Source organism: Chaetura pelagica, unplaced genomic scaffold (assembly GCF_000747805.2).
Source record: "Chaetura pelagica isolate M959 unplaced genomic scaffold, ChaPel_1.0 scaffold607, whole genome shotgun sequence".
NCBI classification, from domain to species: Eukaryota; Metazoa; Chordata; class Aves; order Apodiformes; family Apodidae; genus Chaetura; species Chaetura pelagica.
The window spans coordinates 235724-249751 of NW_009953960.1; the positions used below are offsets into that span (position 1 = coordinate 235724).

A 14028-nucleotide genomic window follows, 5' to 3' on the forward strand; every position below is an offset into this window, starting at 1 on the left:
AGGAATGCCTCTCTTCCCACTCTTCCTCAAGGAAAAAGGTTAAAAACTCACAAAATATAAACAATTTGCTGTTCTCTCGTTATCAGGAATAGAACCAACCAGCCCTGTCGTAAAATGAAGCCAAGCAGCCCTGAACAACACACAGGCAAGGATACTCAAGATGATACCCTGTGGGCTGCAGATACACTCTCAGCAAGGACAGTAGATGACCTGGCTCCAGATACATCTGTTATGGCTTCTCCATACCTTCCCTGCCCAGACTTTTCCAACTACAGCTCGGAGGTTGCTCATGAGCTCCGTAAAGCTAGAAGCTAACTCCAAACAGACACGACTGCCTAGCTGACTTTCTGTTCCCTACTACATAAACCCCATGGACCCACTCCTCCCTGGCTCTCGTACCTACCCTGCTCCAACCTTGGTTTCTATTCATCTTGTGCAAGGTCTGCTTCTGCACTCCCATGTCCCACAGCAAGTCATCAGAGGATAGGAACCAAGACTGGACAGTGAAGATTCTCCCAAGCATTTCTACCTCCTCCCACAAAATCTCAGAGACCAGTTGTTTCTGAAAGCTTTAAGACCCCAGCAAGTCAATATTTTATTTAAGCTAACAGGATTTTTGGAAGACTAGTTCCTTTTCTGGGGATGAAAAATTCAGTCTGGCTAAAACAGAAGGCAGCAAAAAGGTAAATTTCATAGGATCAAATTCAAAACACAAAAATCTTTACTGGCCTGGCTGCTTTTTTTTATTGGCGAAGACCAGAACACTTCTTGTTTTGGGGAATGAGGACTCTCACTTTTTAGTAGTCTGAAAGCATCATCAGCATACACTTGTTTGACAAGCAGTTCTGGCTACTAACGTGCACTTTGGCTCTTGGATCATGTACGAGTCTCATTCACAGAGTAGGACACAACTTGATAAGCACAAACAAAACCTTCACAGTATCAGAAGGGTTTCACAGTATGCAGAGAGTTAATACCATGAGGCATCAATATAGTGCTTCTGCACCTAGAAGAGCTTGATCTATTTTTGAAGACTGAAGGGACTCAACACCAGTTGAGCTGTAGGTCTCAAACACTCAGTGTGCTTAAATAAAAGGAGCAGGTTCACAGAACAGCTATGCCCCATTATGAATAATCAGAGCTTATCTAAATTTAGATGGCACTGGATCAATTTAAAATGCCTGTAAGAACAACCTGCTGCTGTAGAACAGGAAGATGAAGCTGCAATGCACAATGTAATGCACTGCATGCTGAGGAACATTGATTTTTATTGCACCTGAGTAGTATCAGTGGAAAAAAAACCTAGCAGACACGTTTTGCATCTGCCCAGCTTAGGCTTCTGCTCAATCCCAGAGCAGGCTGTGTACTATTTAAAGGGAATAGACTGATGTAAGAGAGTGAGATTGTATTTCAAGTTAATCATTACAATCCATACTTTTTCTTTGGACTTATTTGATTTGTGGAATTACGTCTTTCAATAAAGGTCACATCGCATCACGGTCAATTAAGTCTAACACGTACAAATGAATGTCATCCCATCTTCTGTCAGGGATGCAAAAACTCCCCCAGCTCTACAGCTAAACAAACCTCTTCCTCATTAACTTTCCCCAGCTAATGCCTGAGATGACGCATCAGACTTTGTCTGCCAAGTGACCTGTGCTTCTGTCACAGCAGCCAGGGCACCACATGAGAAACATCCTGTCCATTGAGAACCTTTAGCTTGAGTACTTCAGCTGACCATGACAGCCATCTAGGGGTCTGAGACACTCTCTCTCAGAGAGGACAGATCAGGCAGAAAACAGCTATATAGCTTTTGCTTTAAACACACAAGTTGCCTTTTGAACAATTCCACTGCAGTTACTTACCAGTAGCAAATTAAACCGTGAAACAGTGGTTAAATAGAAAACAGCTAAACATTTATTATTTGGTTTGCAACATTGGACATAAGGCAGATCTTCCAAGTTCAAATTTTCTAAAGCTAGACTTTTAACCCTCTCATCTTCAGGAGATCTGCACTGGACAGTAGCTAGTAACTTTAAAAAGTGATTTTAAAGTTACTTTAAGTGCAGAGCAAACACCCTTGGCAAGTGGCAAACAACTGCAGTGCTACCTGCCTGAGATCTGGTCACTTGACAGGCTTTATCAGCCATTCAGTTGGCAGGCAATGATTTGGCTGAAGTACCACATCTGAGAACCCACACTGCAAGCACTCAGAAAACTCCGCCTTCAAATAAGATATTGTGCTGATTTGACTCCATCTGTTTAACATACTCATTTAGTTAATGCATTGGGAAAATTCAGTGTAGGTGAGGAATAAACCTCCTAATCAAAGGGAACTGTCTCTCTGACAGACCGAAAACATCACCCCTAACAATCTCAGTGAAATATTACCATTTAAAGCTTAAGAATATTTTATTTGACTGTGAACACTTTAGTGTCAAGAATGAAAAAAGTGTGAAAGCCATAAAACAGGAGAAGTGTGAACTGGCAGAAGGAAGAAACAACAGGTAGACTGAAGGAGACAGGTAACGGAAGCTTGGGAAAAAAAAAAAAGGGAGAAGGAAAGAAATGGGATAGCTAAAATGAAAAAGATTTTATTTCTGAGACATGCCAGATGTGAACAACAACTAAAGACACTTGAGGTATTACACTTACTAGCAGCAATGCTACAGTCAATCTCCTAAATATTGTTTCCATCCATTATTCCCAATTCATGGCAAGCAGGAAACTCCTACTATTTAAGTAAAAAGGAGTCAAATTTTCCTCTGCCTAGAGTGCCCTCTCACACCATCATCCAGTCACCGCTGCTCAGTTCATGTCTAGCACACAATGTGGCAGATTTCTAATAGATGAAAGTGGGGCAAAATTACCAACTGAGAGGATCCCACAGATCAAGCCAAAAACTTCTCGTTTTGCTCACCCTGCCATCACTTCCAAATGGAGCTGGCCAGAAACTGTCAGGAAGGCAGGAACATTGAAGAAATGGGTCTTTTCTGCAGATTTCCTTGCCTCATTTGATGACTGTAAACAAAAAAATGAGCAAGAAGTCAAACCACTGGTGTTTGAATAAAAAGCACAGCTCCTAGCTTTTTTCCCATTTTTCTTTAAATAAATTCCATGAGATTCAACCCAAACACTGCTGAGATGGAATCCAACAGTATATTAAGTTATAATACAACCCTATCTTTGCTCAGACTGTGAAAGGGCTCTAAAACCTATTCAAGTACAACACATTAAGAAAAAATCCCACAAGATACACCATTCTTGGGCACTTCTCTTTCTAGGGACTGATGCAAAGAAGGTATCAGTGTAGTGAAAAGCCATACTTCAAAGTGAGACACAGGACAGCTCCTACCTCCACTTTCAGTTACTTGTGAGGACTTGGGTGGTCTCACAACAACTTGCAGGAGAGGTTTGTGAACTGTGGCACATACCTCCAGTGTTACCAGCAAAGCTTGGGACACATCATCACACAGAGGGATCTTTCAGACATTTCTCAAACTAACAGGGATTGTGCATTGGATCCCCAGCAATCAGCTGTATCAGTCCAGCTGAGTGGGAAGAAACTTGTTAAGGCTTCAGAGTTTGACTGTCCAAAATTCTGTGGGCAGCACAGAATCATGGAATTGTCACAGTTGAAAAAGACCTGTAAGATCATCAAGTCCAACCATCCACCCAGGGGAAAACAACACCAAAAAAACCAGCACACCCACCAGGGCATGCCCTTAAGTTCCTCATCTACATGTTTCTTGAATACTTCCAGGACTCCACCATTGCCCTGGGCAGCCTATTCCTGTGCCTGACCACTCCTTCAGAAAAGAAATTCTTTATAATATCCAGTCTAAACCTCCCCTGGTGCAACTTCAAAGTTCATACAATGCTAAAAGAATATGAGGCTCTTCAGTTCTCAGCTCCTGCCTTTGTATGTGGGCATATGAGGAGCTCTCCATTTTCCTCAAAGAATTGCTTAACTTATGTGATTAGACATCTATGAGGTGATTTAGCAATGACACTGTAGAAAGGAAGGAGGTTGCAGAATGTAAAATAAAATGTCAGGAAGGACATATCCACCATTTTACAATCAAGTCTGAGAAGAAGAGTGGTAGAAATGAAGATTTTTCTAAAGTAGCCTCTGATTTTTGGTTTCCTGGTAAAGTAACACATATATAATCTAAAGCCTTGGTCGATCTAGGAGGAGTTTGGGAGCAGGTGGAGAAACTAGATCTGATGTTTCTAAGAAATGCAGAGATAAAAAATGAAAACCCCTCTGGAACATCTGTTGAAGAACATTTTGCCCAGCACATATGAAAGAAAGATGCCAGCCTATCAACCAGTCTTCAAATACAAGTATTGATTTTTCACACTTTCCTACCAAGATGAACAGTGAGGGGGAAGGGAAGAATCTTTACAATTCTAAAGTTTAAAGCTTCACACAGCATTGTCTTCAAAATTAAAGTTCAAGTCTGCTGAGAAAATGGAGGAGTACTTTCCATGTCAGGTGCAGTGACTTTTAGCAAAGACTAAAAGCAGTCTTATTTCCTTTTCATGGGCAAATGAATTTGTTTCAATTGCAAAAAGACCAACAGTAATCAGAGGAAAAAAAAAAGGGGGGGAATGCAAATCCTCTTAAAGCCTGTTACTTAGTCTGCAAAAAAAAGCTCAACTGAAATAACATAAAAACATCACAGCTTACACATTCTATAGACACTGAAAAATGAACTATCTTTCATTTCAGCTTTTGCATATTCTTCCAGATCACCAAAAATGTTAAGCACAAAGAACTATGAGTAATGGAAAATATAGCAAGTGAAGTGTTTCATTATAAAAAGGACTAAAAAAAAGTCCCATTAAAGTGATGGTATATTTTTGTTTTGTAATTTACAAGCACAGGAGAAAAACTAGTACACCTCTGTGATGAGCATGTTAAAAGTCATTTGAGCACAAGGACTGTGCTTCACCATTTCTCTGGCAGAAAGCAAGCTGACCATAAGACAGCAAGGAGCCCTCATGGCCAAAACAGTCACCAGTCTCCTGGGTTCTTAAACCAATGAGTGTGGTCAAACACCAGAAAAAAATTTACTTAGAGAGGCAGTGAAATCTCCATCTGGGGAGATACTGAAAACTCATCTGGATGGAGACCCAGGCAACTTGCTCTAGCTGACTGAGCACAGTGAGATGGAATAGACAATCTCTAGAGGTCACAAATCTGTGACTTTGAAAAAAAGCCATTAAGATAAATGAGATTTTTGTTTCAGCATTTCTATATTTCAATGTCATCCCTAGCTTTAGAGGAGTTAAAGGTTCAGGAGAAAGACAGAAAGAAACTTCGAAACTAATCTGAGGCTCAGCTAATCTATATTCATTTCCAAATGAATACTTTCTTCTCGGATAAGTGTGAAATACCCACTTTTCAACGTGTAGTTCCTAAGAGTTCTGCTAGCTCAGCATGCCACTGACTCCAGTCACCCTGCTCTGTCACACAGAGGTTGTTAGGCTCAGGCTTGTTTGCCAGCCTTTGATATTCTACAACCTGCCATTTTTCTCAATGAGTCAGAAGGTGTTGCTTTTTTTTCCTCAAAAAACTCTGCTGCTCATCACAACGATAAAACAGAGACTGCCAAAGACCTCAGATCACAAGGCAGTTTTATCTCTTCCCAGCATCACACCAAAGAAAAGAGCAAGCCTGCCTTGCTCCACAGAGATCAATAGGAATATGACAATTTGTGGCTCTAACCCCAGGACTGCTTCCTTTGTTTCATGGCTTTTGCAGTTCTAAAAAAACCAAACAACAACCAAGGATGTAGAAGCAGGCGCCTATTGTTTTCTTCAAATAAACCCAGAGTATTTGCTCACAAACAATAAAGTTATTAATAAACATACAAACATCCACATGCCACAGCCCCAGAGCCACGGCCGGAGCACTAAAGAGAAGGGCCATATACTACTCCAGTTTCTCTTACTGCAGTCTTAGTTCAGCTACAGTCCTTGTCCACCAGTGAAAAATCCCACCTAATCCTCTAGGATGCAACTTCTAAACAACAAGAAATAGACAGACTGGAAGCAGGAAAAGAACAGAAGAAATCAGCCATGAAATCTCAGCACTTCCCCCCAAATCCACAAACAGGATACAGCTGTCTCCAGGAGCTGGTGCTTGGTTTATTTATAATGACTGTCATTTTTCATTCTCCAAATCAGATGTAATCTCAGGGAGTCAAAGAGAAAATAGACACAACAGTGACTGAAGGAAGAGTGTGAGAAAGTCTGCAGCTCCACTGGACTTACAGAAACCTGCAGCCAATTTGAGAGGCCACTAAGGGAACCTGAGGTGTGTGTCTGCATTGTGAGCAGCTCATGGACGGTTTCCAACAGAAGGTGAAAACTGAACATAGCAATATTTAAATCAAATTTTACTCCTCCATCCCTTGCCTCTTCATAGTTGCCCACTTCCTCTCCCTCACTGTGAGACACAAAGCTTGATCAACAGGTGCTGTGAGCTGCAGAAGTCAATCCACCTGCTACACAGGGAAAACTAAATGCCTTCCTTTTCCTTCAGAAGAGACCCCGTCATCTAGGAGGTATCCCATCATCTCACATTTCACATTTACAAATACAGACTAACCCACCAGAGGTGGTTCCTCCTCTTTACACATTCAAGCACAGGATCAGGTCATTGTTTTAAAGTGCGTGTGCTCCAGATTTATGCTCAGCCTTTTAGACCAAGCTTGCTTCTTCATAATAAACAACCTGTTTATTATAGAAGACAAATAACTAGGAGGTGATGCTATCCCTCCACTGCTGACAGAGTGATTGTTTTTCATGTCTGTGTAGCAAAATGAAGCAACAACACTGTGATGCTTTTATGTCAATTAGATGGACTTTCCTCCCACTTCCCACTCCTAAGTACCTACTTGATAAAAGACTTGGGGGGAATAATGTGTTTGCTTTCAAGTTCTTTCTGTTCCTTAGTTAAAAATGGCCCAAATTACAATGGGGAAAGAGGGAAGGGGAATCTGTATGAAACATCTTGGTGCCTCAGAGTAAACGTGGTATGAACATACTAGGATTCAATGTCAACATCAAAGGCTTTTTATTCTCATTCTAAATACGAGAACAACTGGATTTAGTGCCTGTTTTGTTCTCCATCTCCTCAAATGTCTAATAATTTCATTTAAAATCATTCCCTTTGATGTCAGTTGTATTAACTTGAGGCAATTAGCTTCAGGAGAGTGTAAACTGTTTGACTCTGTCTTTCACTTTATGCAAGCCAAATGCATGAAGGGATCAGAGACATCTGAAAAGCTCCTAGAAATCACTGCTGTAGTTCTAGGCCAGGCCCACAACACCATGCTGCTGAAGCTTCAGAGCACCACATCTTTAATCTGGACCTGCCCTCTGTGACATCCCATTATGAACATGACTAGGTTTTCCTTCTTAGACAACTACTACAAAATTAATAACTTCCAAGAAGTCCTCCTTGCAATTCCAGTCCTAATTCTCATCAGCTGGACTTGCATTGGGCAATAGCAGCTGGTTCTGCCGAGACAAACACCTCATAAATACGGACTGGAATTACAAGCAGAGATGAACCATGTATAAATGAGCAGAAACTGGAGAGATAGAAAATGCAAGAGCAAGCCTTCCCTCAGGTTGGTTCCAGCTAACCCTGATCCCTGCTGAGCACCTTTCTGAAGTCCCAGTCTCCCAGGACCTGGCTGCCTCCCAGACTGTGACACATTTCTAGAGGTGAAAACACCTGACAGTCTCTAATATTGCAGCATTTAACTGTGACTCTCTCAGCAGATCCCAGCCTTCCTTACTGCTGACAAAGCTATTTTTCAGCATTATCAAAGGAATGGTAAGAGGAGGTTTCTTTATCTTCAGCAACAGGCACTTGTTTCTTCTGCCACAGTAGGCACAGCCATGCACTTGCACCTTTCACAAATGTAGGAACTTTTACATCACTCCTGTGAGCAGGTGGCAAAAAAAAAAACCACCATAGCACCTCTGAATATATCTCAGATAAGTACAACATCTGGATGGTTCTTAGGGTTTACAGTTAAGAAAGTATCCTTTCAAATAATGAAATGGCCTCATCCAGACCTTGGGTTCAGTCAAACAATAGGCAGATGCAGCGAGCTACGTGTGTAGGAAGAGGCAAGCACATACAGCACACATTACCTCTGCTGGAGACAACAGGTAGAATACAGCCCTCCTTACATTTGGAGCATGGTCCCCAGGAAGGAATAAGGCCACAGGCAATACAAAACACATGCAAGATCTTCTTTAAAGAGCTGTGAATGCCAACACAGCTGTTGTGCTTTACAACTCACTGCATGCCGAGTTATTTTCAAAGGCTGCAGCTGAGCAGCATGAAAGTGGCTGTCCAGGGCCTCCTAGTCCTGGCTGGAGTGCCCTTGGCAAGAAAGATTTCCAGAGTGCAGAGGAGCCTGCATCCCCACCCTGCAGCAGCTCAGGACAATCAAATGAGGAAACTTTCCACAGAGCAAAGTAGAAAAGACAGAGCAAGAGACCCAGAAAGCAGGGAGTCTTCACCACTGCAGACAGAGTGGGAGGCTACTGAGAATAGCAGGGAAGAGACATGTAGCCAGGTCACAAAAGACAGGAAGATTTCATAGGAAACAGCCCCAGAAGGGGAATGGGTAAAGTTTCTTGCAACATACAGAGCTGATAAGAATTTTAGACTTCAGAATTAAAGAAAAAAGGAACTGCCCTGAGGTGCTGAAAGCACCAGTACAAAGGAATTATTCTCAGATTAAACTAAAAAGCACTATCTCACCCTGCTGATCTGCGTTTTCCTTATTTCAATACTTACCTTGTTCTACTTTGCATTCTCCTAAAACCGAATTTTCAAAATTCAAAACTCTTTTAGCATTTTCAGGAAGTTTACTTTAAAGAAGGCAACACAAGTAAGAGGTTTCCTCCCTCCAGGGTACCAGCAAAGACAAGCACTGTCAAAGGTGCAGAAAGTCCCAAGTGCGAAATATTTCTTTGGAGCTCTTACCATCTTGTGATTTAATTATTTTTAAAAATTTCCTGTGCAGAAAGGGAAGGGTCCCAAGCCCTGGTATGAGAACATCACAAGCAAAGCCATGTACAGACTAATCAGTACACCCAAAACCAAACAAAGATAATGAGGAAGCTGAACATACAAACAAACAGAAATCCTACAGGATTAAGAGGTCTAGGAATCAAAGATCATATGCCTTCAAAAAGCATATTCCTTCTAACTTGTGACATTTTTTCCCCCCCATCTCTTCAAGTCTCATGTAAAACAGATCCCCACTCTCTACCTTCCACCATTTCCAGAGAACACACAGGTCTGAGCAGCCACCAGACATTAGTCAGGAAATTAAAACTGTGCCAGTCAGAAGACAGCTATTAAAAGGCAATGTTCACACTGCATGGAAAAGCAGCCTCTACTTGGGTCCTAAAAGCTACACAACCAAAGTTTTCAACTTACTCCACCTGCAGTAGGAAAGTGAAACCAGTACAAGTTTTACACACCACCCAAGGAAGCTAATAAAAAAAAAAAAGGCAAGCAGAAAAAGCAACCTGTAGGCAGCAGGTGTATTGTAACTACTCCAAATTCAGGACCAATAGGACACCAAATTATGTTCTGGTCACAACTGTAGATATGCCTTAAAACTTTTAAGTACAGGACTTAAACATTATTTAAATTGAATAATCTAATCTGTAGGCTGCTTTCACAGATGCCCATCACCATAATTCTTGGCTACTGCTCAGATAGTAGAGGAACAGGAATTTATTTTCTCCCTTGGCGTGTGCAGTGAATTAAGGGCTATTTTAAAAGTGACTGAACTCAGCAGATGTGGAATGTGTTGATGCTTGGAATGTGTTTGATTAAAAGCATATAGAGATTCTGGGTTTGCTGCAAATACCACATCCTTATTTTTATGTCTGACACCCTTATGTCACCCTTATTTTTATGCCTTAACAGCCTCACATGCGAGGCTCAAGGAAAGCTTAATCTTCCCCAGATTTCTACAGTCAAGCAACAGCTTCACTGCTCCAGTGGAGTGAAGCAGTCACAGGGTGATATAAGTGGTCTGGGATCTCTATTTGCCAAGATCAGTTCCAAACAGAGGTCTGCAGAAACAAAACCAAGTTCTAAATTAGGGCAGACAACAGAGCAGTGCTTAAAAAGGAAACAAGAAATCAGAGAGAACCTTCCACTTCCTAGAAGCAAGTGGGTTTCTGAAGCCCCTTCTTTGTGGCACACATCTAATGTGGTCTGACTCAGCACCTACTCCATACCTTTCCAGCACAGCTGTCACTGCAGTTCTCTAACAGGTACTTACACCTAAGCAATCCCACTGGAGAAGAGAGGAAGAGATTTGCCTTGAACTGTGCATCGAGATCCACTTTATACAAGTTTCAGACTCACACTTTAGCACCTCAATCAACATTTGCATCAGTGCTTCTGTTACCACCAGCCACCTACGCTGTAGCCCTGCATCCTCTACAGCTTTCAAGTGGATACAATTTGTACCAAACACGTAATAAACTGTACAGCTGCAAACTATATAATATTCTCATCATTAAGTGTCACTTGTTTTCATATCTTAATTTGCATGCAACAGCCTGGAATGAACCTTTGGTAGCATGAAGGAATCTCAATCAAACAGGAACAATTTCGTTTAGCTAATCAACTCTATTGTCCCATCAAGCAAAAAGCTGAGCTACACGTACTGGTTTGGAGGGGAATCACCAGTAGCACAGGTTAGACCTTGAGATCCTGAAGAACCAGTACACAGAGGCTTTTTGTTCATGAGGCTGTGCAGAGAGTAGAAGACGTGATCCTGCAGCAAGCAACTGCTACCTCAACAATTTTTCTTTTACTTACAGATGATTCACCAGCAAGGCTGGAGTCAACAAACGTAAGTGGCAATGGGTGTAATTGTTTGAGACAGAAGAATGAATTTCAAATATAGAAGTATAAAAGACAGATGGAATTTCTTAAGATTCATGGATGTGGGGGTTAGGAATAATGAGAAATCTGTGGGGAAGGTCTTTAGTGGATATAGCTATATTTAAGTTTCAGAGGACGTTTTGACCCAAGGTATGAAGTATTTTACATAATGATAGATTGTGGCAGTAATCTGGTGGATGGATGGGGAGAGTTGCTGACACTGGGGGAGAATTCCAACATACCACAGGAGTAGCATGTATGGAAGAACAAATACACAGGTGAAATGGAGTTTTAGGTATTGCTGACTTTCTTTTAAGCAGTTATCTCACACTGAACTATATTCTTTATTTCAAAGCTAAGAAACATTTGCCTGTAGCAGGCTGTCCTGAATGTCCCATCCCTTCTCCTGGGCTCTTATGATTACATCTTTATTTAAACATCTGTTTACCAAGATGTTCCACCTCCCTCTGTTGTTCTTTGTGAACTCAGCCGCAGCGTCAGGAACAAAAAAAACTCATCAGTACAAAAAGTGCTGATTAATGCACAAAACAGCAATGGAAAAAAAAAGTTATGCATCTGTTTAATTCTGTCTAAATTATAGTTGAAGCAAAGGACTGCTATATTAAAAAAATAATCACAGAAGTACAGAAAGGTTTTGTAAAGACAAACACTTCCTTTAACCTCCAATGACTCCAGAATTGCTCTGCAAGCAAAAGTCAAAACAAACTTTACACAACCCAACTTACCTCAATTTGAAAGAGCTCCCCAGCACCTTCACAGTCATTTGATGTAATTATGGGGGTATGAATATGCACGTAGCCATTATCCTGGAACAGACAGAACACTGAAGTTAACTAAAGATATCAAACATTAACTTCAAGGATGACAAAAACCAGCACACATCATAACTAAGCCCCAAACGAGGACAGTGTACGTTGTCTTCTAGGCAACTTCTACCTTACAGAGGGCTAACTAAACACCAGCATGATTTACAAATAAGTTTACTACTTGTGCTTTTTCCTCCATGATTCATTAAAAAATCAACAAGGCCAAGTGTAAAGTACTCCATTTGGGGAAGAACAACCCCATGTACCAGTACAAGTTAGGGGGCGACCTGCTGGAAAGCAGCTCTGGGGAAAAAGACCTCGGAGTCACGGTGGACAACAGACTCATCATGAGCCAACAACATGCCCTCACAGACAAGGGGGCCAATGCCACCCTGGGGGGCATTAAGAAGAGTGTGTCCAACAGGTCGAGAGAGGTTCTCCTTCCTCTCTACTCTGCCCTGGTGAGGCCTCACCTGAAGCACTGTGTGCAGTTCTGCGCTCCCCAGTTCAAGAAGAAAAAGGACCTAATGGAGAGAGTCCAGCACAGGCCACTAGAATCATAGAATTATTAAGGTTGGAAGGGACCTTAAAGATAAGCCAGATCCCCTGCCATAAGCAGGGAACCCCACCACTAGAGCAGACTGCACAAAACCTCGTCCAACCTGGCCTTAAAAACCTCCAGGGATGGGGCATCAACAACTTCCCTGGGCAACCCATTCCAGTTCCTCACCACCCTCACAGTGAAGAATTTCTTCCTAGTATCTAACCTAAATCTCCCCTCTCTCAGTTTAAAACTATCACCCCTTATCCTATCACTATCTTCTCTGATGAAAAGCCCTTCCCCAGCTTTCGTGGAGCCCCTTCAGGCACTGGAAGGTGCTCTAGGGTCTCACCAGAGTGTTCTCTTCTCCAGGCTGAACAGCCCCAACTGTCTCAGCCTGTCATAGCAGAGCTGCTCCAGCCTTTGATCATCTTTGTGGCCCTTCTCTGGACCGTTTCCAACAGGTCTATATATTTCTTGTGCTGAGGGCACCAGAACTGTACACAGTATTCCAGGTGGGGTCTCACCAAAGCAGAGGGGCAGAATCCCCACCCTGGCCCTGCTGGCCACACTTCTTTGGATGCAGCCTAGGATGCAGTTGCTCTCTAGGCTCCAGCACTCACTGGTAATTCATTTTCCCAGTCCCTGCTTCCACCTTCTGTGGCCTTTGTGTTGAGGTTGGAGCGCTTGCCAGAGAAGACTGAACCAACGAAGTCACTGAGGACCCCAGCCTTCTCAATATCCTGTGTTGCTAACTCACCTGTTCCCCTCAAGAGAGGGCCTACACTCCCCTTGGATGTCCTTTTCTTCCCAGCATAGCTAAAGAAGCTTCTCTTATTGTTCTTAACATCCCTGGCAATACTTAATTCTAGCAGGGATTTGGCTCTCCTCATCTGATCCCTGGCTGCTCAGACAACCTCTCTGTTATCCTCCCAGGATACCTGCCCTAGCTTCCACCCCCTCTATGCTTCCTTCTCCAGTTTAAGCTTTTCTAGGAGCTGCTTACTCCTCCATGCCAGTCTCCTGGGAGTTTCTACTTGACTTCCTCTTAGTTGGGATGCTCTTGGGCCTAGAAAAGGTGATCCTTAAATATTAGCCAGCTTTCATGGGCCCATCTACCCTCCAGGATGTTATCCCAAGACACGCTCTGGAGCAGATTCCTGAAGAAGCTAAAATCTGCCTAAGATGATTAAAAGCCTGGAGTATCTACCATATGAGGAAAGGATGAGAATCGGGGCTGTTCAGCTGAGAGAAAGGAGACTTGAGGGGGGGATCTCATCAATGCTTATAAATATCTACAGGGGTGTCAGGAGCATGGGGGGCCAGACTCTTCTCAGTGGTGCCCAGTGACAGGACAAGGGGCAAAGGGCACAAACTGGTGCACAGGAGGTTTAGCCTGAATATGAGAAAATATTTCTTGACTCTTAAGAGTAGCAGAGCCCTGGAATGGGCTGCTCAGGGAGGTTGTGGAGTCTCCATCCCTGGAGACATTCCAAAACACCCTGGATGTGTTCCTGTGGGATCTGCTCTAGGGAATCCTGCTCTTGCAGGGTGTTGGACTAGATGATTTCCAGAGGTCCCCTCCAACCCCAACTATTCTGTGTGATTCTGTGAAATTAGATTTTTATCATTACTACAGTTTTTACAACTGCCCATTTCCACACCATTCCCCTTTCTTCTCACCTCCTCTGGTATTTTTTTTTTTTTTT

General features: G+C 42.4%; 1 protein-coding gene across 1 annotated transcript in view; it reads right to left on the bottom strand.

The window, feature by feature from the left end:
* NARS2 (asparaginyl-tRNA synthetase 2, mitochondrial (putative)) overlaps window positions 1–14028 on the bottom strand; it is a 62178-nt gene that overhangs the window by 33903 nt on the left and 14247 nt on the right. The window contains exon 6 of the mRNA XM_010001916.1: window positions 2921–3021. Within this exon, the coding sequence (XP_010000218.1) occupies window positions 2921–3021 (101 nt within the window). The remainder of the gene's footprint in view (window positions 1–2920; window positions 3022–14028) is intronic.